The sequence below is a fragment of the Corvus hawaiiensis genome, chromosome 2 (assembly GCF_020740725.1).
Source record: "Corvus hawaiiensis isolate bCorHaw1 chromosome 2, bCorHaw1.pri.cur, whole genome shotgun sequence".
Lineage (NCBI taxonomy): Eukaryota > Metazoa > Chordata > Aves > Passeriformes > Corvidae > Corvus > Corvus hawaiiensis.
The window spans coordinates 30,966,055-30,993,775 of NC_063214.1; the positions used below are offsets into that span (position 1 = coordinate 30,966,055).

General features: G+C 42.9%; 3 protein-coding genes across 3 annotated transcripts in view; 1 reads left to right on the top strand and 2 right to left on the bottom strand.

Moving 5' to 3' along the window:
• Positions 1-201: 201 nt before the first annotated feature.
• MIX23 (mitochondrial matrix import factor 23) lies at positions 202-8,271 on the bottom strand. The gene is made up of 5 exons (XM_048294069.1): positions 8,163-8,271; positions 6,988-7,113; positions 6,352-6,498; positions 4,006-4,065; positions 202-498 (listed from the first exon to the last, which is right to left on the bottom strand). The coding sequence occupies exons 1-5, from the start codon at positions 8,211-8,213 to the stop codon at positions 448-450; spliced, it is 435 nt and encodes a 144-aa protein (XP_048150026.1). The 5' UTR covers positions 8,214-8,271; the 3' UTR covers positions 202-447.
• FAM162A (family with sequence similarity 162 member A) lies at positions 8,248-16,625 on the top strand. Its single transcript, XM_048294068.1, has 5 exons — positions 8,248-8,539; positions 9,570-9,689; positions 11,933-12,041; positions 15,153-15,261; positions 16,362-16,625. The coding sequence occupies exons 1-5, from the start codon at positions 8,263-8,265 to the stop codon at positions 16,446-16,448; spliced, it is 702 nt and encodes a 233-aa protein (XP_048150025.1). The 5' UTR covers positions 8,248-8,262; the 3' UTR covers positions 16,449-16,625.
• Positions 16,626-18,056: 1,431 nt separating this feature from the next.
• Positions 18,057-27,721, bottom strand: part of KPNA1 (karyopherin subunit alpha 1) — a 54,499-nt gene continuing 44,834 nt past the window's right edge. Inside the window, exons 12-14 of the mRNA XM_048294067.1 lie at positions 25,684-25,811; positions 24,781-24,959; positions 18,057-23,854 (exon numbers count right to left, since the gene is read on the bottom strand). Of these exons, the coding sequence (XP_048150024.1) occupies positions 23,667-23,854; positions 24,781-24,959; positions 25,684-25,811 (495 nt within the window). The 3' untranslated portion in view covers positions 18,057-23,666. The remainder of the gene's footprint in view (positions 23,855-24,780; positions 24,960-25,683; positions 25,812-27,721) is intronic.

Consider the following 27,721-nt stretch of genomic DNA (forward strand, 5'->3'; position numbering starts at 1 on the left):
ACACTTGCTGATCAGTCTGCAATTTTCATTTCCTTTCAGGCTGTAGCAGATTATTTCCACAAAAAGACCATGTTCACTGGTATTTTAGTAGGCACCAGCTCAGGGAGAGCCTTGTTCTCCCTGCTCAGGATGGGTTTTACTGTTTCTTCCCCTCTGGGATCACTGCAGCTGTGGAAGTTCAAGAAAGATGCCAGTTTTGCATTGCATTTGAAAATTGTTTTAATACTATAAAACTCATTTGTTCACATATTTTGTACAAAAGATGAGTTGTTTTCTCTTAATTACAGGAGAATCATTTCAAGATTGAGAATTCAGCTAAGTAGGTCCAAAACAAAACAAGACTGGGTTCTACTGGTTCTGGAGGGTCCCAGTTCAGCTCACCCAAGGTCTCTTTCCAGTTTGGCTCTCACAGTTATGGACCACCTTGATGGAAAATACCCCACATCATCATTGACTCTTCGGAGGCTTGTAGTGAATTCGGCACCGCTCGTTAAATACCTGAGACACCAAAACAGAAGAGCAAAAGTGAATCAGCCCCATCCAGGAAATGAGCAGAACTTCACAGACAGTTCAGGCAACTACCTCGTCATGTAGCACCCATCTCAAGCTGCCCAGCTCTGAGGTATCAATGAATGGCACTTACCAAGACATCCATCTCCATTCACCTTCTCTCCTGGCTTTAGTAAATCCAGAGTTTGCAGCCTAATGCTGGGACACTGCACAGCACTAAGTGTTCTCCCTCAGATAATGCAGACTCTTAATCCTGGCAGCCTGTTATCATCAAAAATGGTGTTTTTAAACATCATTTTGATGATGTTATCATCAATTTTTTTTGTTTTTAAAAGGGAGGGAAATAATCAGTGGAAGGCTCCTGAATGGTAGTGTTCAGTCAGGTTCACTCTGGCATTCAAATTTGGACACTGCATTCCTGTTTTTCCTGAGCAGGCACATTTTAGATTGTCATGACAGCCAAGAAGAGGGGCAAGGGCTCCTGCAAGCCACGTGCACACTTCCAATGATCTGCCTGCCTTTGCCAATGCTACCAGCATGCCCTGCAAAGGGCACACCACTCCTGCCTCACTCACCTCTGGCACCTTCTTTGGGTAATATTTAGCCTACAGAACTGGATACTGAGGATCGTGTATATTTAGCCTGAACTGCTGCTGGCCTGCCCTGAGGAGGGCCAGTAAACGTGACTATTTAAAGTAAGGCAGTCTGAATCCAAAGCAAACCACACAGGCTCTCACCAAGGCTGCAGGTGCTCTTCACAAGCCATTTTGTTATCTATCAGTTTTTATCCAAACTCGTCCAGCACAAGTCCTGAAAGTGACACAAGCACCACCCAACACCAAGCTGAGGCTCTGGCAGGTGTTGGTTGTCCCAGCATTCCCACAAGAGCATATTTTGCCAAGCTGTCCAGGGATTTGGCAGACCCAAGTGCCTGTGATGATCAGGATATGAAGTTTCGCAAACTCTCCAATTGGCTTTATGTGCAAAGTGAGTGGACTTGTAATTTTGGGAAAGTTATCCAACACTTTATATAAATACACTATTTCAAGCTCTATCTTCCTACAATCTTCTACAGCTGATCTTCTTATTCACAGTTCAGAACCTATGGCAATTTCAGCAAAAGCAAAGCTTGGAGCATGCATTAGTTACAGCATTGGTTCTCAACAACTTTGGAGTAATTTTCAAGTTCCTTTCAAATTTAAAAGAAACAGACATGTATTACAAACTGCTTCATACTGCAGAAAACAAAAGCTGTGATATAGTTTCTTTCACACATAGAAATTGTGCTGCCATTATGTTACCACATGGAGTAGACACCTCTGGAAGGGTTCAGATAAGGTAAAGGTTTGAGATCACTGATAGGAGGGAACTGTAGAAATTAAGAGCAACAGGGGGTTCCAATTCAGAAACATTTTAGTACTAAACAAATTGCACCATTTTTTGTCCGTTGTCTGTTAATGACATTTTAATGGCATGTATGTCTAAAAGGGTGCTGGAAATACTCTCTAAAGCACCACAAGGGTCTCTAGCATCAAACAACACACCAGCTTGCTTGCTATCATGCAAACTTTTAAAGTGTCTTTAACAGTAACTCCACAACCTACGGAAGGAAGATCAACGCTGCAGTCTTACTAACACTGCCTCCTACTTTTAGGATAATTGAATCACAGATCTCCAGTTACTCAGGCCACTTAACTCCATTGGTCTACCTCTGAAGTGCTGTTCTCATTTTTCAGATATTTTTCAGCAAAAGCAAGGGCTGAGAAACCTTAATATTCATGTTATTATGCAGAAGTTTAATTTTGCTGGCTTTTACATATTTGTACAAACCACTCCAACAATAAACTCCAATGTGGAGGTGCTGGACAGAGACTAATGCAAGTGTCTTGTTTGAAAATCAATTCCTTTTTGGTATCATCCAAATTCCACTGCATGCATTTCTGTAAAGTAGCATCCTTCTGTATGCCACTATTGCTACAGTCAGCCAGCGTTTAAAAAACTGTTTCCTAATAAGATTTTTCCAATCAGTTTTCAGTTGTTTAGGGTTAATGGAAATACACAGGTGTACTTTCCAACCACAAGTCTGCAAGAGTAAAACACCAGCCTGCACACCAACAATCACTTCCATGTAACATATTGCATTTGGTCCGCAACCATGACTAGTTCTAATTCCATTAGTGGCATTTTCACAGGCAGCTAAATGAGCCATTTATGTGTATATTCAGAGCACAGTATAGCAGAGCTGGAGATAAAACCCAGAAATATTTATCTCTTCAAGCCCCACTCTGAACACTGGCTGAGGAATACACTAGCAGGCTAAAGTACCCCTGCACCATGCATACCTCACTGTTTATAAACTCTCCATCTTCGTGAAAAATTAGACAGTTCTGTCACCAGTAACAGCTTAATGCAGCTACAAGAAACCCCTGGGATCATTACTAAATCTGGTGCTTCAGAATGAATATTAGGGTGGGGGCTGTTCCCCTATAGCAGTGTCACCATAAAATATTTGCCCCTAGTGACCTGCAGCATATTGTTGTTAAGGCTGTGTCATTGCTTAACCAGATCTGAGCAGGTTTAAAATTAAACTGAAGTGCATGCTTAGCTTTGTGGGACAGTACAGAGGTGTACTGATGGCACAGCATATGAGGAAAACTGTGTAAATGCTAATTTCATCAGCCTGCACTGAGGTTACTGAAAAACACCCAAGACTTAAAGCTGCATTGGTTTTACACTGGTGCAATCTAGGGGACTAAAATCATGAAGTTGGGATTAAAAAGGAAGGTGCAGCTAGTACTAGCTATTTGCCAAAATCCTTTTTGCATTTAGAGAGGAAAAGAGGTTCTCTCTGCCATATTGAAAGCTCTGAAAGGCTACACCAAACCAGAAAAGGATGCCAGATGTGAGATGCTGCAGTGACACAATACAGCCACTTCAGAATTTAAGCTTGGTGTTAAAATCACCAGCTAGACTTCGGGGCCATCAATCCAGAGGGTGACCTGCACCCTCTGCTGACACAGGAGAGCAACGGCAAGGCTGCCCTTTGCACCAGGGAGTGTCGGTTCAGGCCTGAAAAAACTCCATCAGGAAAAGGTTCAGCTTCTACAGCCGTACCCTCCCCTGGGCTCTCCTCAGAGTTGTGATCAGCACCAGTGAAAGACCCATCTCTCTGATGCCCAGCAAAGCTTCTCAGAGAAGTTACCACAGAAAAGCCTACAAAGTCCTCAGCCACTGGGCAAGGGGGAAAAAGTGACATAGGGAATAATCCACAGTCCTTTCTCCCCCCAAAATCAGATGCTTTTCTTCCCTTGGCAGTGCAACTGAAAAGCTTTGATCTCTGCATCAGAACTGGGAAAATGACTGACTTGAAGCATTTGCCCCAGCACTGCCCTCATCTATTTCTAGTTAACCTGCTTCATAAGGCACCAGTCCCACACCTGGAGTGCAGGACTGTCTGTTGGGACAGAACATCATCACTGTTAAATCACTGAGTACCTTCCAGCTTCTGTCGTTTACCACTTCTTCAACATTGAGCTCCGACTGCATCAATTTCAACTGCAGGAAGTAACAGATAAAGAGGTTATTGTCAAACAGGTCTCCCTGCAGCCTTCAGTATTTACTACCATTGCAACTTTCCAGCTCCCAACCCCAGCACCAGGTGCACACCTCCTCTGATGGTGCAAACCAAAGGGCACAATGTGTAATCACCCTGGGAGCCTGGCCCTTCCAGTCAGCCGGTGCTTGGGGCACACACAAGTCTGCAAGGGCACAGTGAAGGCAGACTGGCAAAGCAAGCCTGGCAGTAGATCCTGGTCACTCGTGCTCTATTCCTAACTACTGCCCAGCAAGATTTGCTAGCAATTAACTGATTAACATTGATGGCTTCACAGGCATAAATAACTGCACCTAATTCAAGCACTCAGCACAGAGAATGCCAGGGCTGGGGAAGGCTCTGCAGCCTCGAGTTGCCACTCTTGCATTATTGGAGTCATACACGGAGCTGGCAGCAAAGCTAGGAACCCAGCTAGGATTCTGGATTTAAAACTAAGGTTATGAACAGACCCTCTCTGCTTCATTTGCCATCTATTCAGTGCACTGACCAAAAGGGGTCTGCAGTCTGATCACGTGTGCTCGTGCTGTCTGAACCAGTTCATATTTTATGTCATCACTGCAGAATAAATCAGCTCTACACAGATGCAAAAGCTCTGGCAAGAACTACCACAATACACAGTTGTTGAGCACTTACTTGACCCGTGAGAAGAGTTAGAACCTTTTCACACCTATTAAAAACCCCAAGGGGCAGGTGTGGCAGTTGTGTTCAGGTAATCTGGTCCTGAAGCAATAGTAGGAGATACAAGAATCATCTGCCATTTCCTCCCATATTTAGGATGTATTCTTGTTGGAGTCTTTAACACAACAGACTAAGAGTCAGAGTTTATCCATTTTCAATACATGGTTCCAATTAGAGGCCTGGTGAACAAGTGCAAGCCAAGACAGCAATCCCACTAAAAACTTTCCAAGTAAGATATCCAGGCACACAGAGTTGCTACAGCTGTTGGATGGACTTTCCCCAACTCAACGGGACTTCAAACTGTTTGAAATAACAATCCAGCATCCACAGAGTGACTGGATGACCAGGACAAGTCTCTATAAAATAAACACTCAGAGGATCTTTCAAAGAAACTGTTACTCCAAGTTCTCCCATTCAATGCCCCAGAAGTAATAATTTTGCATAAAGTCCTCCAATTTGTACAATAAGCAGGATGAGAGAAACACATATAACAAGGGAAAAAAGATCTGTATTGCAACCAACTGAATAGACATTTGAAATTCTCAGTCTTAAAACTAGGATGCGTTCTGTCAAGATAGCATTTCCGACTTGTAGAAAAACACACCTCTCATGGTGAGCCAAAAAAAAAGGCAGGGGGATCACACCTCATAAGGTCCAACTACAAATCTGAGGTGATCTCATAATTCTGAGATGTTTCTAAATCATGGATTGCTTTTAACATTTGAAGCTACCTCTGATCATAAAACACTATCATAGTGACCTTCCCCGTGCTTTCAGTGAGAAGTTTTGGGCTTAGTAACTAAATGATTTAAAGAATTGGTTCTGCCAACAAAATTTGTAGAAAATATTAAGCTACCATTCTAGTTTTCCAAACTAGTATCCATCCTTGTTAGCAGTTCAGTAAGTGAGGCTTTAAGAATAAAACCACTCACTGCCACACGGTTCTCTCAGTATCCTTTTCCTTACAAAGGGGCCCTGGAATTGGGGTGAGAGCTTCAGTGGGGTTCCTTTCTCCATTTCTGATACTCAATCACCTCTGGTCACCTCTGGTAAAGTACACTTTCCACCCAGAGGCCAGAAGGTTGAGAGGGCATTTGCACATTAGAATTCTGTAGGCAAACCCAGAAGTTTCTCTCACACCATCACAAGGTACTCCAAATATTAATCCAAGAAATACCAAACAGCAAAGAAGTGGTGTAAGTGGAATTCAAGGTTGCCCAGGAGCATCTTGTAGAGGACAGGAAAAGTTAAGCTGTGCCTCAGTGGTGTCAGTCAGAGAAGGTTAGAATCCACCATGGGGAAGAACACGTGTTTTTCTATGGCATTTGTGTAAAAGAATCTCAGAAAATGCTCCACTTGCAGGATGAAAGCAGCTCTCTGCCTTGAGGCCTTGGGATAATAGTTCTCACAAGACCCAACAAGAACCTTGGAAAAAAGACTGCGTGACTCAGGATCCACTTTGGGTTCTCTCCATCACACAGGTCCTTCCATTTGGGAAAGATACCGTCTTCTTCCTCTCTAAGTGATGTCTAGAAGGCTCCACCACTCACCTTTGTCTGCTCTTTCCTGAGTTGCTTTAATAATGCTGCATCTTCATGGGCCTTTTCCCTCTCTTCTTTGAGAGTTTTCACTACAGTAGAAGTCTGAGAGATGCAGTTTTTGATGATTCTTTCTCTACTGGTGTGAGCATCCATCAGCTAAGTGGGGAGAGAAAGAAAGTCACAGTGACTCATCAGGGAATAGAAACCTCTAAGTTACAAGTTTAAAGAAACACTTTCTAAAGTCATGGTATTGGAATTCATAATCCACATGTAGGAAACAACACTGCTTTGAGCAGCAGCTACTCCCAACTCAGACTATTCTGTGGTTCTTGTTCTTACCAAGTTGATCAAAAGTCAAAGGTAAACATGAGAAAGAGCCTTGCACACCAGTAGGAAAAGCAAGCATCCTTTTTAAAAGATCCTCAAAGGATCAGTATTGCAGAACAAAGAATTTCCCAGCATGGTTTTAAACTGAAGCAGTTGTTACATACACGGGTGTGTGGAGATGTTGAGCAGGACAGTTAGGAATACACAAAGCAGGATCTACCAAGGCAGTTTTCCTCACACACTGAGGATGCTTTACTGGCCACTGCACATGAGAAAGCAGCAGGAAGGGAGCTGGAAGTGGAAGGCGTGTGCACTCACAGACTGATACAGCTCTTTACACGTCTGGCCAGGATCAACTTTCCCCACAAAGGAAGCTGTTGGAATTGTAGTGTTTAATTCATGGACAATTCTATCATCGATCGTCCTCATCACCCTGAGCAGCTCCTGTATTAAAAAACAGAGAGAGAGATACTTGGTTATGAGAAAAGCCTACTACAAAAAAATTCGCATAGTTAAGCATTTTAATAGAAACTAAACAGGATTCCTTACAAAGAGTAGAAACACACCAAAGGAACAATCCCACATGCAGGAGTATGTGCTGCAAACCACAGAGTTTCCCTGGCAGCAAAGGCCAGAGCAGGGGTGAGTAACCGGTGTCCCCTGAAGTCCCCTGGCCCTGCAGGCAGCTGAAGAGCCTCTGCCCAAGTCCCCACCCCCGTTTCCAGATGGGAAACTGGGCACAACCTGCACCAAAACGGCAAACTTTAAATAAAACGCCCCACCATTCCAGGGGGAGTGAAGCTGAGCTGGGGGAGGTTTAGGTTGGAACACACGAAAAAGTTTTTCACCCAGAGGGTGGTTGGGCACTGGAACAGGCTCCTCAGGGAAGGGTCACAGCACCAAGCCTGACAAAGTTCAAGATGTGTTTGGACAACGCTCTCAGGCACACGGTGTGACCCTTGGGGCGTCCTGTGCCAGGTCAGGAGCTGGACTCGATGATTCCTGAGGGTCCCTTCCTACCCAGGATATTCTGGGATTCTGTGTTCGAGGAACAGGCCGGTTCCCACCGCCCCGCCGGCCTGGGCCCTGCTCGCACCGCTGAAGACACGGGTGGCACTTCACGCTCCGTTAAACGCCGCGGAGGCGCCCACGGAGCTCCCGCCGCCCGCGGGGGCTCCCGCGCCGCGAGCGCTCCGTCCCGGGAAAAGGACCCGTGGGGAAGGGGAGATACCTTCGGCCCCGCTCCTGCCGGAGGGATGAGGGACGGGGAGCGGCGGAAGGCCGGACCCTGCTCCCTTCCCGCCGCATCCCGCCGGCCGCGAGGCGCGGGGTGACCTCGCGCGCGGGGCACGCGCTCCCGCGGGGCCGCGCGCCGGGAGGCGGCGGGAGCGCGCGGGGCGCCGGAGCGGGGAGGGGGAGGGGGAGGAGGCGGCGGCGGCGGAGGCAGCGCCCGGCCCAGCCCGGCCCGTCCCCGCCCGCCCCGCGCGGGTTACCTGGAACTCGGCGAAGTCCTCGCAGCCCGCGGCTCCGCTGGGCGCCGCCATCCTGGATCGGCCGAGGGCGCGGCGGCGCCCAATCCGGCGGGGAGCCGGGATGACGCGCGGGGCGGAGCGGGGCGGGACCCGCCGGAGCGCGGCCCCCGGCGCAGCGGCCCCCGACGGGCATCTCCACCGGCAGCGGCTTCGCGGCCCCTTCGCCTCCTCCAGCTGCTGGGAGAGCTTCGGTCGCCCCCACCGGAGGCGGTCCCGGCCTCGGCTGCCCCGAGCGTCCCGCGGCGCGGCTCCCTCCAATCGCGGGCCCGGGGCGGGGCCCAGCGGTGACATTGAGGGCGCCGAGCAGGGCCGAGGCAGCGCCATGTGGGGCCGCGCGGGTGAGTGAGGCAGGGAGGCACGGAGTGACCGAGCTCCGGGGCCGGGCCCGGCCGGAGCTGCCGCCCGTTCGCCTTCTCCCCGGGACCCCGAGGGGCCGGGCCCCGAGCGGGGTGGCCCCGGCCGGCGCTGTGGCGGGGGTGAAGCCGAGCGTGAGGGGCCGTATCTGATGGACTGGCGTTAAAAACAATGATAGGAGTGGGGCTGTGCCCACTTTTCTCTGAAGAGCTTGAAAAGAGTCCGGTTTCGTTGGGGGCGACGCCTGTAAATGTAAATTACTGGTTTTTCAGAGCAGGAGTGTGTTATACCTCGAAAGTGAAGGGCCTTAGGAGAGACACCTTCAGACAGCATAATGAAGGAAAAAAAGAACTCATTTTATATTTTTTAAAGTGCCCTATTTGCCTTTCAGAGTTAGTTTGCTTGTTTCCTTGGGTTTTTTTCCAGAATTTTTTCATTATATTAATTAACGCGTTGAAGTGCCTTCTTTAAAGTATGCTTTTGTATATAAGGTGCCCAGGCCTTTTCTAATGCACTACAAAGTAGTTGCCTCTTAGCGCTGCAAGATTCTGCTTTTTTGGCTTTTCCTGTGACTCTGTCAATGGTTTTGGGATGTGACAAGATTGGTAGAATGCTGGTGTGGGGTCCTTGAAACAGCACCATCCAAAGCATAGGTATAGATGAGTTCCCGGAAATTGTGATATGTAATGTGTTTTAGAAATTGCTGGTAGGATGTTATCTTGCATTCTTTTTTTTTCCTAAATGAATTTAATTGCACTGACATTTTTCTACATAAGGTTAATGAGCAAGCTCAAGGCATAGCTTATAGACAAGTTTTAATTTCTTCAGTAAGCTGTTACAACTAACTCTGGTACTTCTTGTTAAATATTACATTTGTACCTATCAGTTTTCTTTCTTGTTTTCCTCTTGTGTTAAAAAAAAACCCCGAATGCTTCCATTGAAAAGCTGGTATTCCCACTTTCTACTACTCTGAGTTAAATTTGGCCTCTTTGCTTCCTCTGCTTTCTCTTCCAGACAGGGCTGTTAAACTGCTGGGAAGAAATATTCCCTCAGTTCTGAGGATGACTGAGGGAGTGGACCCGAAGATAAGCAGAAGGCTGTGCATTAAACCCCAGCAAGACCTTCAGTCAAAGAGTAAGAGTCTTTGATAAGATCCTGGAATGTTTCCTGCTACGAAATACTCACATATCCATGCTGCAGTTATCAAACAGGAATTTAGCTGACATAGATGTTCATATGATTTTGTGAGAGCAAGTTCTGATCTTTAGACTGAAAAATGGAGCATTCAGTTTAGTAAAGTCTTGTTTTCTGACAAAGCCAGGGGTCAATATTTCTTCTTGTGACGGTCACAGAGCTTTCACTTTGTAGCAGATCACCAGGACCTTGTCTGGCGTACACTCCTACACTGAGGCTCTTCAGCTGTGCTCTGGAACTGTCTGTTCAGCCCCCTGTAAACTATTCATGTTTAGGAATGCTGTGTGAGCTAAAAGACTTTTGCAGTTTTTCAGAGTGCAGCCAGCTCCAACTGCTCCAAAAATTGAACGTGCCCTGCAGGAAAGAGTCTGAATTGGTTCATGTTTAAGGGTAGAGCTGGCCAGGGAAAGCTGAGGTCATGAAAATTTTTTCACTATATATGGGACAGTTACTCTGCTCCCTGTGTCGCAGGTTCCTTATGGCCCACCCGTGGCACACAGATGTGAAGCATTTGGCATAATTCTGTGTTAAAAACAGAATTCAGCTGTACTGGGACAAAAGGTGTCCTTAAAAGTGTAATGTCTCCAGCAGGGGGCCGGTAAAGGAAGTCCCTTACATTTTTGTGAAGACAAGTGGGAATGGTGACCTACAGCAAGAACCTAAGGAAGAGAATAGGAAGAGGGCTCCTCTATACCACTGTGCCAGAGGTGGCATCTTGGTGTTTAATAGTCCTCACTGTATTTTTTTTCTCCCCACAAATTTGCCCAGTTTCTTGAAGCTGGATGTATTTTTAGCATCCACATTCTCTAAGAATGTGGATGCTAAAATTCTCTAAGAATTTCTTCTCTAAGAAGAAATTCCTCAGCTGAACCATGCTGTGAGAGAGCCAGTGCAGTCTTGTAGGTTTTTTTTAACCCGATGTGCACTGTTTTATAATCTGGTTTTCCTTTATTCAGTACCCCTTCCAAAACAGGACCTCATTATAACCCACACTCCCAAAGTCTCTTAGAGTGCTGTGTTGGGCTGAAGAGAGCTTCAGTCACTGCTTTTCCATGCCAAAGTGTCTCAGTCTGTGACACTGCTTCTTACATGGTGACCATTCCATACCTGTGGCTATCCTTACCAGTGTTCTCTGTGCCTGTTCTATTTCAGCTCCCTCTAAGTATTTCCCATGCTTTTCCAAATGCTGGAGTCACAGTTTTACACAGAGGCACAGTAATGCTGTTGTGCTTGTCTGTGCCTCTGATCATTGCCAGTTACGCTGTTTTCCTTTCTGTTACTGAACATTTTGCCAAAACCACTGTGAAACCCCGAGGCCTTGCTCAGGCTTAGGTAATGATTAATGACAGTGAGGGTAGAGTCTCCCATTTGTGTGTGAACTGGAATTGCTTCCTGTTTATATACTAGGGAGTTCCCAGGCCGGTTCATTGACTCTGGCTTCTGAAGCCCACAGCATTTTGGGCTCAGCCCTCTTCTTTATGTTTTTGAATAACGTGGCATTGTCAGCAAAACTGTGCATCCACCCCACGTCCTAGATAATTCGTGAATCCATGAGGGAGAACACAGCCATACAGGACACTGCCCGTTGTTTAAAAGAAAAAAGGAAGAAGCTGTCTATCTCTGCACTTTGTTTGCTAGATTTTAATGGTACGTTATATATGAAAAGCTTCCCCTGTTACATTATGAATATTTTGTATATGGAGTTTAAAAGACTGAACTGAAAATTATGTGTCTAATCTTTGCCTATGGTCATCTGTTTATTTATACCTTCAGATAAAATCTTACACTGCCTGAAAAAGTTAACATTCTGTGATGTTATATTGGCTTTTCTATCGCTGTTCCATTTATTTTTTTTTAACCTTATTTAAATGAAATAGAAAAACAGCACCTTAGGATGCTTAGACACTGGAGCAGCTTCTACATATTTAGACCTGCAGATACAGAGGTTTTGGGAAGGATTTGGTCTCTCTTACATGGCTTCATTTGAATCTACACTTACACGTTTGTTAATCTGTGGTACGGTTTTCATTCTCTAACCAACTCTAGCACTCCTATTTAGAGTTCTGCATTGCTCGCCCTAACTGGTTTTGTTACAGCCCTGGCCATCCAGCCTCTCTGACTGGTGTTTTTGGTGGTGTTTTGTTGTTTTGTTTTTGTTTGTGTGTTTTGTTGGGGGTTTTTAGGTCGATCTGCTTCGGGGGTGCCTGGATACAAGCCTACAGATTGGGAGAGAAGGTTTTTGTTGTGGGCAGGCCATTTCAAAAAGCCAGAGGATATACCAGAGACTGTCTCGTAAGTGTCGGTTTTGAAGCTGTAAAAGACTTTGTGCAGAAATAAGTTACATGAATGCAACTCCAGAATAACTTTTCTGAAAAAGCATGGGTTTGCACAGCTGAAAAATCTTACCCTGCTGTGTTTGGTGTGTCATCCTTGTAGATGAAATGACCTGAGCAATTCTCTTGTGCTAAGATAATGTGTCCCTCTTGATTTTTTTTTCGCCCCTTTTTTTTGCAAAGGGATGACCAGTATTTATCAGTTGTTTCATTACAAAAACGTGGCAGATCCGTTCATTGTTACTCTTCTCTCACAACTTGAAAGCTTTTTTCAAACATTAGTGTGAGCTTTTTTCTAGTGTTTTTCATTATATGTCAGTATCCCGCTGTGGGAAACTTTCATATATACAGCTATAAAATAACTGAAACTCATATGAAATACTTATTAATGAATACCTAAAGGGCATGGGCCAACTTCTTTACAGCTGGAATTTAAACTGACAAACAGTGTAAAGGCTCCCAAACCAGAGAGAGTCAAAATTTCCCTGTTGTTGCTGAGTCCAAATGTCAAAGCTTTGTCCAGTGTGAAAAGTAGAAAATAAAACTGGATATTCTGGTTTGCACATGAAAAATAAAGATCAAACTTATCAAAAATGGACAACTATTCATTTAAAAAACATTCCCAGTGGTAGTATAGTTATCTTTTAAAACATGCTCATAATGCTTTTAAATACATGTATTTATTTAAATTAAAAAGAAACAGTAAATCTTGCACTACTTGAGTAAGAAAATGACGTAGCTGCCCTCTAAATATTTTGTCTGTCTGGATGCACCACGTGAGAATTGAAAATCCACCCCTGTATTTAAATGTATCACAATGAATGAATTCTGTTTAAATGGAATCCTTCAATTCTGTATTGAATAATTTCTCTTAAAATTACATTTGAAATACATACAGGAGTAAATTATTATTCATATATATTTGTATACCAAGCACTTGTTATGAGTGTTTTTAAGAAAACAGCGTTAGCAAGAGTGATTGATTTCACTAGTTTATTGAAAGGACAAACCAACTTCTGATAAAAGCTGACCATTTTTGCAAGTGCAAAGGGAATTCTTTTTATTTAGACAAGTAATTCAGCCAAATCTGAGAAGACAATTGAGAACTATAAAAGCACAAAAACTTGTTTTCATGTTCTGAGATTAATTAATCTGAGGTTAATTGTGGGTTGTAAGGGCTTGTGATATAACTCAGTAATCTTGTAAAATGTGGTGAAGCAACCTATTTATTAAACAAATGTTAAACTTAGCTACTGAATTGATTTTAAAATGCAAGTTTTGTCCAGATATCTACCTTTTGCTCTTGTAAATTCTTAACACATCTAAGGTATTCCCAAAATTAACTAGCAAACTTTTTTTAATCCTACTACTGTGCATTTCAGCTTAATTGCAGCCTGCACTCAAGGCTTTCACTGCAGATTATTAGCAGAAGCAAATAACCTGGATGCTAAAATTAACCATTAGTTCATTATGAATGGATGTGTTTATTCCCTACGATCAGAAATCTTGTACTCAAATCAATATTCTGACAAAAACAAGAACAAAACTTCTCTCTCAGGTCCTGTGGGATTTACCACACTGAAGTGTCATGGATCCTTAAGTATCTTTTTTTTTTTCTTCCAAATATAAGGGTCAAAATTTAGTAAAATATTCCATATTCACTCATGTTTATGTTCAGTACTAATTTCCCAGTTCCATTGAATTCATTTTCCACGTTAGTTTTGGGGTATAATTAACCTAGTTTGCCTTTTTATTCTTTTCATCACACTATGTTGGTGCTTTTCTAGTCTTCTGGAATTTTATCATGTGCCAAATGTAATCAGTGAGAATATCAGACCTCCTTGAGAAGGGAGCCATCTGCTCTGTTCTGCAAGGAGAGTTAAATATACAGGGTGTAGGTCTTTGGTTATTGTGGAAAGCACTTCTAAAAAGCATTAATGTTTCACTGGCCCTTCTTGCATTGTTCTCTCTAACACAAACTTGAAATCTGCCGTAACCAAGATGGCATTTGAGTAGAATGTCCTTCAGAGTTTAACTCAAAATAAATGATTTGCTTTTTACTCTTCACATGTACAGCTGGAAGGTGTTAGTAACTGCTACTCTTCCAGTGGAAGACTTCTGGTTTTTAAAAGACAACAGCACAATAGGCAACAGGTTTCCCAAAAGGGTAGTACAGCTACTGGTGTGGCTAGGTAAGCCCCCTGGAATTAAAAAAAAGTTAAAAAAATTTAAAGAGTTCCTCTGTCCAAAGCTGATGTTGGAAAGCTGACGATCCTCCACACCTCCTTAGCTTCTCAGGAAAGCAGGTCACTTTAAGACTATTTACTCCAGCAGGAGTGGGAACCACTGGTCTTTTACCAAGTTCTCTTCAGAACTTCTCAGGAGTGCTGCATTCAGCAGCCTGTGTGTCACCTATAGCACTGTCAAGTCCTGTAGCAGAGGAAACACCTTGCTGGAAAATAAGACTGCATCATAAATGAAACCATTTTGAAGTTCAAGCAGAAGAAATTGCAAAGCTGTGATAATGCTTCCCTCTGCTCAAGGAACTCTCAACTGTTAAAACACCCTATTTTGGGTTTTACCATGCTTCTGCTATTGAGAGAAAAATGCATGTTTTACAATGTTAAATACCTCACAGTTATAATAAGGATGAGTTCTCCCTGACTTTGCAAGTATTGGAAGGTGGTAGTGAGCACAGAAGGAGCAGACAGTAAGAAAGATACTGCATTAGTAAAACCATCCCTCTCTTTTTCCAGTTCTTTCCATAATGAACATACATACTTAAATACTGCAGCCTTCCTCCTTTGCATGGCAGTCAAGTGGTCTGCAAAGGCAGTATTTTAACAGCTGAGTAACCAAAGCTTAAAACTGGGTTTGTTTCCAGCTTTGAGAGGAATGCCTTTGTGACCAAGTATCTCCCAAGGTACTTAGGGATCAGCGTCTCCTGTTCTTGTAAGACTTTTAGCATTATACAAACTACCGAGACAGCACGCAAGGAGAAATTAAATAATTAGCCAAGTGAATTATTTGGGTCTCTGATGATGAGTCTGTTCTTTCATTCTTTCTTGAGGCTTGAAACAGTGAGAGCAGCAAAGACCACGCTGCGTGTGAAGTTCAGCTATGTCATGATTGCCTTGACAATACTGGGATGCATCATCATGGTGGTCAGAGGGAAGCAGGTAAGCACAGAATTTGGGCTGATGAGGGCAAATAAATCTTCATATAAATGTCTCAGTTCCTCCATGGATTTTTAGTCCTGTCTTGCTTTGGGGGTTTGGGTTGTTGTTTGGTTTGGGTTTTTTGTCACTTTATCACTGAACAAAATTTTAACAAGTCCTCCTGGTTCCCCAGAAGTGACCCTCATTGACTAATTCCTATCAGAAAAGGATGATGGCACTGTTAAGATACTTCCTTTAAAAAAAAAAACAAACAAAAAACCCTGAGTGTAAAGCATTTGCATGGCAGAAGAACCTTATTTGTTATGCTGCCTTTCTCTGAAGCCTTTCTTCTGATGACAATGTTCAGGTCTTCTTTCTATGGACTGCTAAGTGTTCTAGAGAAACCTTAGAAGGAGTGACAGTCTTAACCCCAGCACTGTGAGCTACTGAATGTCACCTGACATTTCTGTCAGGATTTGTCTATTAGAATGAAAAGGATGCAGCACTCTTAAATGAAAACAGTGGAAGGATTTTTCCTGGTTTTAACAGCAGAGATCAAACACTGATGGTTGCCAGAGCATTTTCCTCTGTACTGGAGTAGTATGAATGCAAACACCAGGAAGAGAGGACAGCTACTTCAGAATCCTTTTCAAAGCAGCTGGAATTGTGTTTCCTGAGATGAGCTCAGTTGGCCAGGTGCTAATAATGCCAAGGTTGCAAGTTTGATTGCCCTGTGGGCCATTGACTGAAGAGCTGGAATTGATGATCTGTGTGGGTCCCTTCCATGTCAAAATATTCTGTGAATCTGTGATTGTTTAACTTTTGATTTGTTTCTAGTAACTCTGTCTTGTGAAAATCAGATCAGTACTACATTCTGTGCTTCTGGTCATTATTTATCTGCAAGTGCCTTGACAAAAGGGTTTACTTTATTCCCAGAGAAGTAATTTACTTTCAGCCAAAATAATCTCTCAATATTTTATTTTTACCCTCTTGGCTTCCTGGCGTTAAAACTGACAGAACTGTGCCTTGGTAAGGACAGGCCAGGTATTCTGTAAGTTATTGATTCACGCTTCAACTCTGTGGTCCTTCAGGTGATAACTGATGATCTTATCACGTTGTAGGCTATGAAAAGACATGAATCGCTTACGAACATAAACTTGGAGAAGAAAGCCCAGTGGAAAATGGAAAGCACATCTGCTAAACCTTAAGGGGAAAAAATGAAGAGACCAAGGACTGGGGTAAAAAAGCAAAGTCCTTTTCAGCACTGAGAGGAGGATATAGTCACATCTTTCTTGTCTGTTAGTTCTGTACACTCATGTTCAAGAAAGAATGAATACGTTGTCCTGTAATCAATAAAACCAGAACTACCTATTTTCTTTTCCTAATAACTGCCCCTTTCTTCCAAACTCTTTTCTTCATGGTTAGTGGGACAGGACACATGAGCACACTGAATAAGCAATGTAATTGTTTCCCACGTGCTGTGCACCAGACCAAGTATCTTTTGAACTACTGCAGGACCTGCACCTTCATTCTTGGTACCAAGCCCCTGCATGAAGTCTCATGTTCTTACTTACCCCTTACAGAAAGGTCACTGTAACACAAAAGGACAGTCCACTTGGTTTCCACTTGTACATCTGTGCTTGTACAAACAAAATACCTTCACTGGCCAGTCATCCGCTACCACTGGCTATTTCAGGTCCCCTCAGCAAGAATGGAACTGTATGTATTCTGTACTGGTACTGGCTACTTCAAATAATCCACATGTTCTTCTTTGTGCAAAACAGAACAATTATTAAGGGAGCCCTTGAACCAAGAGTTAATGCAAGTCAAACAATAACATCAGCAAAATGATCCTAAGTTATTAAAAAGCCCGCTTCCCTATTGTAGGTCCTATTATTCTGACTCTATTTGTTTAAGTGAGGATAACTTTCTGTGAAGAACTGCCTGCCTTCAATAAAACGAGAGGAAGAGTGAAATAGCATTCCAGAGAACCACAGTGGTGCAGCTGACACCCTAAGAGTGGTCCCACCAGAGCTGGCAGTGAGATGAGAGAACATCCAAGCTAAGGGAACAGAGATGACTATTTTGAGGAATATTGAGCAACAGCTTCAACTTGTACTGTCAGATTTACTATTTAGAGGCACGTTAGTATCAGAAAGTCAGTCAGTTCCTGCTCTCTGCTACTAAGTTCTTTCTTTACAAATCTCATTTAGATTTATACATATTTTGCTCTTTTAAATGGTTTAAATGTGCTTTCACGATGCTAGGCCCACCTAGAGATCACCTGCCTCAAGAGTGCTATTTCTGGCATTGAGCCCAGTCACACACTATTCATGTTGAACAGCCTGCAGCAACCAGGGAAAGTATTTTCCTTCTTCCTTTCAGTTCATTTGGAAGGAAATGTAGATTGGAAGTGTCAGCACTGCTCAAAACTATGTTCCTGCCCAGCACTGCCCTGCTGACTGGCCCTGGGGACTCCAAAACCAGAAGAGACATATCAGTTTGCCAGAATTATCTTGTGAACTTTCTCATAGTGGGAGGGGGATTATTTTTATTGTACGCCTAAAAATTAGCAGTATTGCTGAATAATCAAAAGCCCTACAAAAATGCAGGGTAAATCTTCACTAACTGCTGCAGTCCATCTATGAATTGCATTTCTGAGTACCACAATGAGCTGTAACCCATCAGACAAGCTGTGTAGTCAATTCCACCACAGAACTTGCAACCTTTAGGTGATACAATGACCTGTCATCAGATTCTCTGGGTGGAAATTATCGTAAGTACACTGTCAATCAAGCAGAGCAGGATTCCACAGGTTTGTCCACTTAATGAGCACTGAATCCAAGCCATGTTTAATTTCACTGCAGGTATGTGAACAGATTTTCCATGACAATTCTGGTTCTTTGCCACACCAGTAGGCACACAGGTGGGAACCAAAACAAAATCTTGCCAGATTACATGCCTGTGGTCACGTATGTACTAAATGACACCAAAAAAGAGAACGTGCATTTCAGACAGCATTTCAGCTTTCTATGAAGAAAAACTTGATTTATGCTTGGTGATGGCAAAGCTTACAACTGTGCATCTCAAAAATATTACCCCTTCAATACACACCTCTGAGTGCACTCTGTGAACAGAACTGGCAAGTACCTCTTCTACTTTTGGAAATAAAACTATTTGGACTCATCCAGCTGGTAAAGTACTTCAAATAAAAATATGCAAAATACCATTTAGAAAGCAACACTTCAGAGCAGCAACAGTCACCAGTTTTTCGTTTTACTTGAATTTCTATAAGCTTTATGCCATTTACTCAAAAACTGAAGTCTGGTCCAGTGGTTTGACAAAAGCTCCACGTATCTTTCTGTCACCCTGGTATCTCCACCATTTCAGTATCTGCCATAAAGACTCTGCATCACTGCCCAACTTTGTGTTTTCTTTCAGCTTCTGTGTAGGCTCAAGTCTCAAACAAAAGCCCAAGGAGCTTTGTGTGGTCTCCAGCTTGCTCCCAACCACTGCAGTATTTTCTTTCCAAGTAGCTGGGTACTAAAAAATAATGTAAATCTTTCTCAGAGAGGCAATGAAAGGAACCACCTCTTTCCTGGTGTGAGGGCTTCCAAGAAGCACTTCTAAACACAGACAGTGGTTACAAAACCAGCACACATTTCCAGCCAAAGCAGCCAGTCCAGCTGACCAGAGAACTTAACACCCCTCAGATCACTGACAGCTCACAGCTTCAGCCCAAAGCCTTTCAACAGTGCATGATGGAAGGAACATCCTAAGCCCTTGAATGGTATCTCATTTTCTTTTTCCCCTTTGGCTTGGTCTGTAACACCATTCCCATTTATCCAGAACAGTCCAATTTATCAATCCTATACCATGTGCCTTATTACTGAACCTGGTCCAAAGGCAACTGAAACTTTCTAATGCAATAATCACCTGACAACTTCAACACTGCCTCGGTGGAACATGCAGGAGCCCTATGGACACAGCTATAGCAGTACACAAAGAGGTCTTGCTTACTTCTCTACTAAGACTCAGGCAACTGAAGAAAGACCTTCATGTCTAAAATTGGCGTGGGAGAGTACTAATGGTGTGTTGTGCCAATTTCCAGAAGCAAAAAACAATCATACTGGAAGAGATGAGGATTTATGTTAAGCTGGCATAGAGATCGAAGTGCACAGAGGTAAGACAGCTGTTCTGGAAGTCCCCAGGGAAGCAGAGAAGTGTATTGCCAGGAGCACTGTCACATGTAGGATGACATTGGGCAATCTAGTTCTTCAATAGCCTTGGTGCTGACAGCAAAAAAAAAAAAAAAAAAGCAGGTACAAGAACACGTAGGTCCAGGGCCATTGCCTTCCTCCCTTCTTTTAACATTAGGCAAAGGGCCTTCAACCACCTGTATTTGGTTGGCATCAAGGAACAAACACAGGAATTTAAGAACAGGCTGAAGTCTCTAGGCAGCAGTTGCCTCAAATGATTGCGTGGTGTCTTCCAAGGAGCCCCCAGGTGCTGGTCCTGGCTTAGTTACTGAGCTTTCGATAACCTGCTCCATCATCCTTTGTATCCAAGACACTGTATCCAAGACACTGACCCTGCCTGCCATGTTCCACTGGGAAATTCAGCAACAGAAAGAACGATGGCTCCTGTCTGCTGCCCCAACAAAACCACAACTTTAATGGCATTACAGATCTGTGTGCTGGACTGCTAGATAGCAACCCCAGGCAGTCCTGCATCTTCCTTTCTCCAACACCCCATTTAAAACAGACATTGTTAAAACCTCAGTACAGTGCTTCTACCTCATTACTGATGTTTCAAAAAGCATTGAATAAATTCTCATTACCAGCCTGTGGGGCTTTTGGAAGGTGCTTAGATTGTGTCTCCACAAGCAGACAGAAACCAATGAGAGGATTTCAATTTTGAAGAAAATATGAGAACACTTTTCTAGCATTACATGCTGTCTCACAGAGCTAAGAGAAGAACCCAGGAACTCCAAGAGCTCCCTCAACGACCCTCTACATGAGACCACGCCACCTCCTGTTTAGACACAAACCAACAATAGGTCATTCAAAACAGCGTGACCTTCACACAAGTGGCAGCTAGAGGTGTTCTCTGAGATGGTCCCTGTCTGAGCACATCCTTCAGGAGAGCAGAGAATACTGGTTTCAGTGTTCCTAGCAGGGGACACAGCCACCCAGAACTGTGTTAGGAAGCAGTGTTCAAGCAATATGGTATAATGATCCTCATACTTTCAGTGGCACTTTTCCTCCAAGAGAGTCCTTCATCTGTGGCCTGAATGTTATTTATTACATGGGTAACGTTACACTACATGTTTGGCTCTGTTAAAATCCAAGTAGTTTACTTGCCCTTGGCTTACCAAGTAATTCTGATCAGTCTGTATAAGTGAGCTTTTCCTTTCATAAATCACAAGTCTAATCTCCCTTCTGTACCCATTTAATTTGCAGCCTTTGTTAGAAAGAGATATTGTTTCTTTTCAACCTATTAATAAAGCTAAGTAAAGCAACACCAAGAACTGGTTGCTGGAAGATCCTGATGAAAATACACTCAGTTAAGCACCATTTAAAATTACATTGAGACCTATGAGTTAGCCACATTTTAATCCGTTTAATGTGTGCCATGTTGATTCTTGTATTGGTGTGGTTTTCACTCAAAATATTATGCAGTACCAGTCAAATGCCTTACACAGTCTAAGTACTTATGACAACAATATTACCTGTGTCAACCAGGCCTGTCACTTCAAACAAACATACCAAGTTTAAAGGTTTATACTTATCTGCTCTGAATTCACATATCCACGGCAAAAGTAACATATACTGGCCAGGCTCCTTACACAGGAAGGCACACCAGTCAGCTTAAATGGACTCTTTTTTAATTCACTCATTTAGAGGCAATTGTCATTACTTTCTTGAGGGGCAGGGGAGGGAAACGCCAATGCACCACATTGTTTTCACTAGCCTGGAAGAGAAAACACTTATATATATAGATATATAGGTATGTATATATATACACACACTTTATGCATGTGTGTATATATATGTGTGTGTGTGTATATATGTATATATACACACTAGTGTATATATACACAGAATATACATATATGAATATACAGAATATATGCACACACACTTTGCTCAGATTTGTTTACAAAATATGTAGCATTTTTATACCATCCAATAAGAGGTACATGGTTTTAAACAAATCTTATAGAAATGACATGTTATTGGAAATTTACACGTAAAAAAATCCAGCACAAAAAAATCCAAAAGCTAAAACAAGATTTTGCTACTCATCAGTGCTTCTATCACCCTTCAAGAAAAGAGAAACACAGTTATTTATATGTGATGTAAAGGCAACATTGAGGGGTTTTTTTGCTTTTTTAAATTAACCACCAAATTTAACCCCTAAAATTACAAAGAATTGAAGTCCATTTACAGATCAAGTGCAGTAAACTAAATGTTCCTTCAGCACAAAGCAGCACTAGAGAAAATAACTGAGAGAGGGAAAGTGGAGGCCAACTGGCTTAGCTAGGGAGGCAGCAGGTGGCTTCTGCAGTGGCCACACAGGTCAGAGTCTCCATCCTGAAGCAGAGACAGAACAGAAGACTTTATTTAAATAATGGTCACACAGAGCTGATGTTCAGGCCTTTACCTAGCTTCTTTCAGCAGTATGACAAGTGACTTATGTGTTTTATAACTCTGTATCCAATGGGCTGGTTTTGCTTTTGCAGTGGCTTATCACTGAGAGGAGTCATGAGGATCTTGACAACAGTTCTGCCACAAACATTTACCACAGGTACATGACGCTGCAGTTGCCAGTGGCAATTTTGAAATGTTTACACTGGACAAATGTGTGTTCCAAGCATCCAAAATGGCTTGAAAGAACATAGCCCGATGCAGGAGGGAGCGGACGGCCTAGGGAATCCATTGCATTCTCTGAAATGGAACTACCACTTTCAATCACGTGGCATCTCCCCAGTTGTGTGAAGAGTTTGGTGTCAATGTCAGCTGAACTCAATGAGGAGTGGCTGGCCTTTGCATCAGAAGTCTGTGATCCAAGCAGGTTGCGGAGCCAAGAACATGCTGCTAGTAGAAGGGCAGTCTCCAGCTGCGCGCAGCAGCTGCCATGCAGTCAGCGACGTCTTACAGATGTCACCTGGAGGAACCATGCGTTCCATGCTAATTCACCTGAAGTCTCATAAACAGCAGAAGGGAAAAGTGAAATGAGAGGCCAGGTGGATCCAGATGTAATAGTACTATCCTGCGAATGTAGTGTCACTTGAGTTGTTAAATAAGGGCCTTGACCAGGAGGACTATATTCCATCAGGTGAGCTGGAGAGGAAGCTCTTGTCTCGTGAAAATGAAAAGGAGACCTAACGCTCCTTGTGCTAAGTTTTACAAATTAAGATTTCTGTATTCAGAAGTTAACTTTTCAGAAGACAAATTTGTTCAAGTCAAGCTGTGTAAAAATGTAAAGAGGCAGACAGGAACTTTTCAGCCATAACTAGAATACCAGGGACCAGACTGTGGAGCATGGAGCCAGAAAGGGCTTGATTTTTAAGGAAGGTCCAGCTGGATCATACTGTGCTGGCAAGCAGAAGTGGGGGCAGTTTCTCCATTCTAGAAGCTGTTTTGGAAAGTCATTTCTGGGGAGGTGTTAAGAGTGACCTATTCACAGGTTCTTTTTTTGTGGATGGAGAGAAAAAACTAGGAGGGTATACAAATCTCCACAGTGGTCTGCAATCCAACTTGGGAGCTCAGTGTTGAGACGGGATGGGGCCAGATGTGTTCAGTATTCCTAAGAACCACAAAACATGTCCGTTGCAGCCTGTTGTTGCAGGGGATAGAGAACTTACTCCATTGTTTGTAACGTGTTCCTCATGCCAATAACCCCAGCTGGCACATACAGCAAGGTAGATACATCGCGTGTGAAGGTTTAACGCATCTCTCGCAGCCATCCAAAGAGGCAACCATGGGGGATGAATTCAGCTACGTTCTCACAAAGGCTGAATGTCTCCCTGGACTGCAGGCACACTCTGCAGCAAATACAAGAGAAAGGCAGCCTTCTCTTGGATGTCAGGAGTGAGGGGCCAAGTGGAGGAGGGATTACTTTCCCGTAATAGGAACAGGGAATTTCTCAAAGTATAGAAAGGTGCCTCAACTCCACAAAGATGATAGTGGAGAGATTCAGAATCTAGAGGAGAAGGGTGATTCTGGTGACCCCTTGCCAAGGAGGGGACATCCTGCCACGGAGAGCCAAAAGTTTTCCAGACGTATGTAAGAGCATGTGCACAAGGCAAGCGAATGAGCGCAAACAAGGTTATGGAAAACATTGAGAGAATCACTCCACGGGTGGCTTGTGGCTCGACAACAGGATTGGCTAGGTAGAGGAGCACACAGCACAGGGGCACCTCAAAGCTGGAAGCCTTCCATGGGAGCCTCACACTGCTGGAAGATGTACTGTTGCTGGTTGATATCCACTTGTGGGGCAATGCTGCTGTCTTCATCCTCTGTTCCAAAGTAGTGCTCAATCAGATCAAAGGCCTTCTGATAAATCTCTTGATTCTCATGGCTCTGCAGGAATTCGATCTTGTCTAGGCCTGCAGAGAAAAGTAGTACATAGAAGTTACAGCTCAGCAAAAGGACATTACCACAGTAATTTCCAGTCTGTTCCATGATTCTCCCCACCTTCAGAAAGAACAGGCCCCTCTATGGAGACCTGTATCCAACTTGTACCCTCCAGTTTGAACTACAGAGATCTCTGTAACTGTGTTATGTCCTTCGCACTTTGTCTGCCTCTACCCTTTCACTCAAAAATTAAATCAACAAGCTTGAATGGGTAAAGAACAAGGCCTCAAACTCCAAGACTTTTTCTGAGGAGACTTTCAGGACTGTGTTTCCTAAAAGTGTGTTCACAGTGCTTTCTTTATGAAGACTGTGACTACAGAATCACCTAAGTGTAAGCTGAAATAGACTTCTGATAATCATCTAGTCCAACCTGCAGCCCAGCCCAGCCCAGCCCAGCCCAGCCCAGCAGTACTAACCAACACCAGATTAGATCTGATGCGTCTGAACAAGTATTCCAAACTGCCAAGGATGGAGACTCCATTTCCTAACCTGTATAGTATATATGTATACAATGCAGTTAAACTCAGGCAACCAGTTTTTGGGCAGGCATTAAGCAAATGGGCAAACTCAAGCCTTGTAGTCAGATACAAAGAAAAATAATACAGCAAGGAATGATGCTATAATCCAAGTGTTAGCCATTCTAGTAAATCTCTACTATTGGGAATTGTAGTGGTTTTCTTGTTAACACCTTTTACTCTGTATCAATCAAGAAAAGAAGATCTGCACATTCTGTCTCCAATCTATACACAGACAAAGATAATGGAGAAGATGGATTACACTGGAGATTTATCAAAGAACAGGTTATTTTCAGTCACAGTGATAACTGGGCCTACTGAGATTCCAGTGGGTTTGTGACCATTGCTGTATCCCCTGAGTCCCCCAGGTGTTTTGCTCCTACCATACGCTTCTTCAATAAGAGCGCAGTAAGGATTAATGCCAGTGCCACTGCGTTTGGATTCCTGCTCTCCAAGCCTCAGGATGTTCTCCAGCCCATTCAGTGCTACTTGCACAATCTTTGAGTCCATTACTGTAAGGAGGTCGCAGAGTGGTTTGATGCACCCCAGTTCTACTAAATACCTGAAAAATATCACATGGAACCCAGTAAATTGTCTGCAAAATTATAATTGGTGTAGCCATTTAAGTACTTAGCATGAAGGTCTAAGCATCAAAACAATCAGATAAAATATCAATTTGACTGGAAAAACTAGAGAAATTACACACATCTATTTCTATCTAGTCAATTCTGCTGAAACGATGACAATAACTTTAAAAGCCTTTCTCTGTCTCACTCTCTCTATATAGCTATGAAGTACTAATTTATTTTTTGTACCATAATTTATATTTCTATAATGGTAACTTATACATATTTTCTATAAAGAGCAATTATATTAACATGCTTACAAAGTAATTTTTCTTTATACAAAACTGCATAGAAGCATAATGTACTGGTATAAGCTAAACAGGAGAAACAATGCATGTCATGCCACTGTCCAAGGGGCTTCCTCTCCAGACTATTACTGCACTGTTACACTCTACACCACTCAGAAGTTAATTTAAAAGTTGCATTTAGTTTTTTCATATAAGACAAATGGTTCAATTATTTAAATAAGTATTACAGCTGAATACTTTTGTGACTTCTCCCTGGAGGGATGAAAGGCTCATTCATAACAAGGACATGGTCTCTCTGGATACAACACTGAAAGCATACTGAAAGGTTTTGCAGTTTCTAGGCTGACAGTTTGTTTTCTTGCACAAACACTAACTCAGTCAATTGCATTGAAAGATTTAAACTATTTCATACTTGATCTGTTCGGCAGAGCCTCCCGATGTCGCATTTGTGATTGCCCAAGCAGCTTCCTTCCTTGTCCGAAACTCAGCCGTTTGCAAAATGTTTATAAGAGCTGGGAAGATATGGGCATCTATGACTGTCTGCAAAAATAAATGACATAGCAGGGTCATAATAAAAATTAGAAATAACTGCTTTGTCCTGAGTGAATGTCCATGCCCAGCACAACATATTAAACAAAGAAATGTCACTTTATCAAACGTCAAAACTGATAAATCAGTTTTCAGCTTTACTTTCAAAACCTTAGTTATTCCTGTAGTCTATGCTTGTCCTAAATGAATTCAAAACACATTCAGACTGAAGTGACTGGCATATTTAATGAGTTACTTAATCATACCCTGACAGCAAAAGAATGCTGTACTTCCCTTATTTTATCAGGTAGTAAGCCACTCAGCTATGAAGTCAGTAAACCATTAAGTCATTAAGATCCCCATAACCTCATAGGGCTGTGTGCTATAATACATTTCCACTGGGAGAGACAACGGAGCAAAGTTGTTCATGTAAGAACTGCTCAAAACAAGCAGCCACCTAGTGAAAAGACGAAGCACTGATGGTTTGGCAGTGGGTTGGCTGCTTAGCTCAACAAAGTGATAGAAGTCAAATGAGCATTTGGGCAGCAACTCTAAGTTTCTAGTAACTCCTTCTGAAAATGGCCTTTTGCAATAAGATAAAAATGAAACCAGTTTTGTTACACACCTATGACAAGGATTTGAAACACTTGGATAAGGATCACTCAAACAAGCAAGATCTCAGGAATACTTTTTTAATCTACCGCTTTACAAGTATAAATCATCTCAGAACTAATGAAGGAAAATTTGAAGAAAGCCAAAAAGATCCTTTTCACAGAGCTCTGTAGAAGAAAACAGATTACATACAGCAAAAAGCTACAGTCAATTCACAATGTGAATGGCTAACCCGGTAAAAAAACCCAATTGTTTGATATTTTTTTTATCCTTCCTGTTTGTCTGGGCATCCACGCTGCCTCTGCTTTGTAAATCCATACAGCCTATCAGTTGTATCAACAGGCCCATGAACACTGTCTCCTATGCCAAAGAATCCACACTTCTAATACAGCAATCTGGGGTCCTCAAGGAAGACTATTACTTCCATCATGCCAGGTTGTATTACATTTGTACATTGCCAAGAATATTTGAAAAAAGTATCCTTCACTGAAAGTTTTGAACATGACTGCTGAAAGTGAGAGGTAATAAACAGGAGCCAGCTATTAAAAAAAAGAACCCTAAAAAGATAAAAGAAAGCATCTTGAAAAGAGATGCATTTTACCCCCTGACATATTTTACTGCAAAAAACCCCAACTGATTTGTAAAATTATCACTGTAAGGGTATGTGGAACACAAGACCTCCTGTTTCATTACGGTTAACAGATCAAGGACCTTTCCAGCTCAAAGGCAGATACAAATAACAGGAAAGTAATGAATAAAACACACAGCTACACAAACCTGATAGACAAGGGATAAGAGAAACAATCACAAAGAAAAAGTTCCAGTCACTAATTAATAGGTCATTAGGAAACTACAGGCAAGAGAGCCAGCCTGGACTTTGTAACTGATGACAGGGACAAGTACAACTGTGCGAATCTGAGTAACAAATCTTACCTTAACTATTTTACCGTGTAACCACTCTCTCTATCCCACCAGAGCACTCTAAGGATTACGTGCTAGCAACCCAGCACAACTCACTTTGGGCCAGGAATTGGACCAGACCTCAGGAGAACCCCTTGTGTCTGTAGGGCCAGCAGCTAGAGTGGGTGGGTAGATGTCTCAGCATCAGTAGCTGGAAGGGCCATGAAATCAGGTCCCATAAAACGTGAATTTGGGGCCAGCAACTGCTGTCAGGCCTTGGACGGAAGGGCCCCTGCAACTGGACCAGGTGAGGGTCCCAGCATCAGCCACTGGGGCAGGATCACAGCCTACAGGGCCCATGTACCTGGACGCCAGCTAGTAGAGGGACTGGAGTGAAATTAAGTGAAGAT